Source organism: Tenrec ecaudatus, chromosome X (assembly GCF_050624435.1).
Source record: "Tenrec ecaudatus isolate mTenEca1 chromosome X, mTenEca1.hap1, whole genome shotgun sequence".
Taxonomy (NCBI): Eukaryota; Metazoa; Chordata; class Mammalia; order Afrosoricida; family Tenrecidae; genus Tenrec; species Tenrec ecaudatus.
Window position 1 is genome coordinate 38,463,886 of NC_134548.1, and position 5,484 is coordinate 38,469,369.

At 42.6% G+C, this 5,484-nt stretch overlaps 1 protein-coding gene across 1 annotated transcript; it reads right to left on the bottom strand.

The window, feature by feature from the left end:
* Window positions 1-3,929: 3,929 nt before the first annotated feature.
* LOC142433271 (putative protein FAM47D) lies at window positions 3,930-5,267 on the bottom strand. The gene has a single exon (XM_075538343.1). The coding sequence runs from the start codon at window positions 5,265-5,267 to the stop codon at window positions 3,930-3,932; it is 1,338 nt and encodes a 445-aa protein (XP_075394458.1).
* Window positions 5,268-5,484: the final 217 nt, after the last annotated feature.

Consider the following 5,484-nt stretch of genomic DNA (forward strand, 5'->3'; position numbering starts at 1 on the left):
AAAATGGATAAAAACCATGTTATTAATATACTGTTTACAAGAAACACAGCTCAGATATAAAGACAGAAACAGAAAAATAGCAAAAGATGGAAAAATATAGGATAGGGTAGAACGCTCCTGTGATTTTCTGAGACTGTAATTTTTATGGGAGTAGAAAATCCTGTCTTCCTCCTGAGGAGGGGCTGTTTTTGAGCTGCTGACCTTGCAAGTAGCAGCCCAACACTTACCAACCATTATACCACTTAATACTAGCCTCAGCCCAAGAACAATTAGCTCTTCTGACATGGCCCTGCTTTATACTCTCCTTCATGACGAGATCGCTGAAGATATGGGTGCTGCAGCAAAGTGTGGTGAAGAAATACATGGCAAACAGCTATCAAAAACAATGATGTCTGGGTCTTGAAAGCTTATCTTAAACCAAGCAGCCATCTAAGTGAGGTGTCAACTGAGTCCATATGAAAGAAGCCCACCAACTAAGTTCATATGAAAGAAGTAACCCAAGGATTGTAAATACTGAAATCCAAATCTAAAGGAAAGAATGGTGTCAGAGCTTAAAGCATAGTCCAGGGTTGTAATTACCCTTGCTGTCTGACAAAAAAGAATCGCAAACTAGACTATGGCAGATACTGTTAGTCTGAAATGTATCATTTGATCTCCGCTTTGACTCATTGTAAAGTTGTTTCCATTTTCAATATTTTCTGCTTTTTTCTAGATTGAGGATTTGGGGTTTTTTTTCTTTCTTTCTAGTCATTGTTGTTAGCTTTTTGCTTTGTTTTGTTTTGTTTGGTCTGCTTCCTGTTTGTGTTTTGTATTATTTTCTGTATTTGAAATCCAGGATAGGTAAATCTGCATGCACAGTAACTGCTTTAATAATTGTATAAGGGCATGACAGAGAGGAATGGAGGGAAATGGGAGCTAACTACAATGAGTACCAAAAGAAAAGATTCTGAAATTGATTGTGGTGTTGATTGTACAACCCTTCTTAATATGAATGAATGATTAAATGGTATGATATATGAAGTGTATGCCAATACAATTAATTTTTTAAAGTAATCGAATGATTACTTTACAGTGTGAAAATCTGCTTTTAAATATTTTCTTGCAGTGTCAAAAAGCAAAGCTGTCAATTCAAGGACTAAGGTGGACCTGACCCAAATCATGGTATTTTCAAATGCCTCATACATATGTAAAAGCTACTCAATGAATAAGGCTGATTGAAGAAGAAATGATATTTTCTTTAATTATGGTGGTGACTTCTTCAGCTTTATAGAGTATGTTGAAATTTCATCCATGTTGTAGCATGTGTAAGTACTGTGTTGCCTTTTATTGTCAAATAATGTCCCTTTGTGTGCATATCCCATGTTTTACTTTCCCATCTATCAAATGGTGGACATTTTGATTGTTTGTACACTTTTACTATTATGAATAATGCCAGTAGTAACATTTGTGTACACGTTAATGTGTAACAACTGTTTTCATTCCTCTATGTCACTAGGCTAGAGATTACTGGGCTATATGGTAACTCTATGTTTAAACATGTAAAGAACTGGTGGCTGTCTCTCAAACAGCTGCATAGTTTCATGTTTCTAATGGCTGTGGATGAGGGTCCCAATTGTTCCACGTGCTTGCCAACATTTGATATTCTCCATTTATTTATTTACTTAGGTGTATATGTATTTATTTACTGGATATTGAATCAGCTTGGAATCCTTGTAAAAATCAATGAAAAGGTATTGTAAAGCTTTACTTATGGACTCACACTTGACATGAGGGAGCAAAGGGAGGATCACCCCTGGATAGAGGCTGATGTTTCTCAGTGGGGACTGGGGAAGAAGGGGCAAAGGATGCTGGTTCCACCATGCAGTTCTTCCCCAGATCACCTGAAATTGTTTTCTTCTGCCAGATGCTGCAGCCCCAGGATCAGGGACGCAGCATTAAGTGCTAGAAGCAGGGGTGATCCCTCAGCAAGAGACTAACTATGCCCTTGAACCTATATGCCAGAATTCCCAAGGGTCTGATGAATACCTTCTCCCCATCTGGGAAAACTTGAGCGGCCTGAAATGGAGTCAGTTACTTAATATGATCCTTCTAGCCATTTTCACATTTGTCAGAATCCATTTTGTGATGTTGATTTTAGCTCTGGGGTTGTGTTTATGATTCCATTTTGGAGAGAGTTCTCTGTTACAGGATTAGGTTGGGATGCATTTTAGACTCTTCTTTACAGGGAGGTGTGTCTTAAGGAAGATGGTTGGCAGAAAGGAGCTCTGTTTGCATATTGGTTACCAGTTGGGCTGCTTAATGCAAGGTCGGCAGTTCCAAACCGCCAACCACTCTTGTCAGGCTGTCTACCCGCATAAGAATCACAGTCTCAGAAACTCAAAGGGGCAGTTCTACCCTGTTCTATAGGGGCACTGTGAGTCAGCATAATCTCGATGGCAGTGAGTTTGTTTTTGCATATGGGTGACTGGAAGATAAAAACAACATCCCCATTAAAACCTGCCCTTTTATGATATGTTTCTTGACTGAGCTTGGGTAGATCCAAGAACCCCTTCTTTGAGTTTTGGGTATTATTGGCTTCTGTCTCTGGGTCCTGTATTTGACTCACCGTTGCCAGACCATTCAGATTGGGACTTGACAACACCTACAACCACGTGACACATTTCCTTAAAGTTTCATAAGTTTATGTGAGACTTTACATCGAGTCGCGGAACCCAGGGATGTGAGAAAAAAGCGTGGGGAAAATGGAATGGAATAACATCTTGGAAGAGCTGGGCATTTATGACCTCTTTAATCTCCAACTCCTTCTGATTACTCTAGTACTAATTCTACTAAAAGAAATTATTACTACAGAAATGCACCTGAGATGTATAGTAGTAATTTTACTAGCTACAAATGTATATATCTGTACCAGAGTGCTTTGTTCTAAGATAACTTGCATTTGCACAGCTATGTGAAGATATTTGATGTGGCTTACAAAGATTTCGTTTATACACTAGATTTCCCAGAATTTCTAAACTCCTTGCTTGCTCTTCTGAACCTTTGTTACATGATATGGAAACTCTCATTCCTGGTGAATTTTGTTGTTGTTGTTTGTTTTAATTAGGGACTCATACAACTCTTATCACAATACATACACAATCCATTAATTGTGTAAAGCACATCTGCACATTCTTCGTCCTCGTCATTTTCAAAGCATTTGCTCTCCACTTCAGCCCTTTGCATCAGGCCCTCTTTTTTTCCCTCCCTCCCCGCTACCCCCTCCCTCATGAGCTCTTGATAATTTATAAATTATTATTTTTTTCATATCTTGCCCTTTCCGACGTCTCCCTTCTGATGCCCTGTCCGATGTCCCCCTTCACCCCCTTTCCTGGTGAATTTTTATGGAGCATGAATGTTTAAAAATACGTTCACTTGGGAAGTAACATAAAATGGCACAACTTAAGTTTCTGATTACTGCTAAGTATTTTTCAATATCATTTTGAGGGCTTGGGGGAGATAACAATTTCACTGTTAAATGAAGCTAACCTTACTTTGGCCATTGTTTCAGCAATTGGTTTACATAAAGATTGTCATAATGACATCATTGAAAAGTATTATTTCAGCCCACACAAGTATTTTAAGACCCCCTCCCATGTTGTAGGTAATATCATGAGCTCACGATTTTTTGGTTAGAGTAATTCTGCTTTTATTTTTACACAGAATTTATTCTCTATTATGATAGTAAGAATATTATAGAGATGTGAAAATAACCGATATATATGTGAATGTTGATCTAATGGTTGAGTAAAAGCATTGATGAGCATGGTGGAGATGGCCATTGGGAAATATTTGTAAGCATTAGTTCTGAACTTTACCCAGGTTGTCATCCACGGTGTCTGATGTCTAAAGGGAAGGGAAAATGGCTTGGTGGGTAGTAAGGACAAACAGCCCTACTGTTCTTCTGGAGTGTCATCAACGGGGCTCGGCTTCCGGGATAGTATAGTAGGGGTCTTCACCTTATCATATGGCCATTTCTTTCTTTTAAACATCCTTTCAATTATACTTGGCATGGGATAGCCTTTGCTGAGGATGAAATCCTTGAAGGCAATTGTGCCATAAAGCTCCTCAAGAATGTCAGGGCCCTTGTCCAACCTTCTAAAACCGGTGTCCTCATCTTCCTCTGGCGCATTGGGATCTAGCAGAGGTTCGTCTACTCGCAATGTTTTCCACAGCTGGACAGGCAGGTACCACGCTCCGTACCTCATTTTCACGGGCTCCTTTGGAGGAGCCAACTGCAGTGCTCGCAGCTTTTTTTCGAAGTCTGGTTCGTTCAAGGAGAACCTTGGTTGGTCCTGTCTTGCGGGCCAGTAGACTTTCTTGAATCTTTTGTGAACTCGGGCTATTTCCTTAATGTGGGTTCGTCCAGTGTTTGCTTTCCAATCAACGAATGGGTCGAACTTTCTCATAATATAATCCTTGTCAATTTCCGTGCACTCGTATGAATGAGCCCACCTGCAGAAGTCAGCAACTGCTCGGGACACGTTTCCTGGAGTCGGAGGATGCGGCGGCGGCTCCTCCACTTGCTTCATCTCTTCCAGCCAGTCGTCTGGATCTGGGATGGGAGCCAGATTGCGAAGGCTCCTGCAGGGCTTTATAGGAAGATCTTTCAATAGCTCTGCTGGCTCCTTCGTTCTTTTCTTGCCGTCCTGACAATAAGCCCAGGTGTCCTTCAGCTCCTTGTCAGGATCTAGCACTTCCAGCACTTTTTCTAAGAGCTCCACAGGCAATGCATCTTCCAGATCGGGGCAGGCCATCAAAGAATGTGCCTTTGCCTTCAGACGGGCTTCTGCCTCCTCCACGAAGGCCTTGCGTGCTAGCTGGGCTGCCGAGAGCTTGGAAAACAGGGTTGAGTTTTTGGACGCTTTCTTCTGGCAAGTCTGTGGGGCAGGTGCGGCCTTTGTCCTGTAAATTAAAGGGAAAGGCGCGTCCTTACAGCCCCTCGTTATCATCTCACCGCGAGGTGGGCAACCTTTCCTGAAGTCATCCAGCTCCTTTTTCACGAACACCCAATTCTGGCTACTCAGGTGGGGGGCGAACGACGGCGTGTCTTTGAACCGAGGCAAGTAAGAGAAACTTGGCTTGTCTTTATACCAGGGTCTTCTTTTCGTGCCTGGGGGCAAAGGTTCCAGCTCCGGAAACCGGGACCGTGGCTTCTGGCGGTCCATGGTGGCCCGGACTTTCTGCTGTCCAGCTTCAGCTTGTTGTCCAGCAGAGATTCTGGTTGCCATGGGACCGCCTGACCATATATTGCTCGGGTTCCTTGACGCTCGATCCCTAGGTTCCACGCGTGCAGCCCTGAGCCCAGGGCGACTGCCCGGAACTCCTGCTGCGCTGCCAACCCTGTGCAGCGCGGACCCTTTAATTGCCTCTCTTTCACGCACTGCTCTGCTCTGCCATCAAGGGCATGCTGACTCACAGCCACCCTGAGGAGAGGGGAGAATTGGC

Excerpts from the sequence above, each read along its gene's own strand:
- LOC142433271 (XM_075538343.1), bottom strand. The coding sequence starts at position 5,267 with ATGGCAACCAGAATCTCTGCTGGACAACAAGCTGAAGCTGGACAGCAG.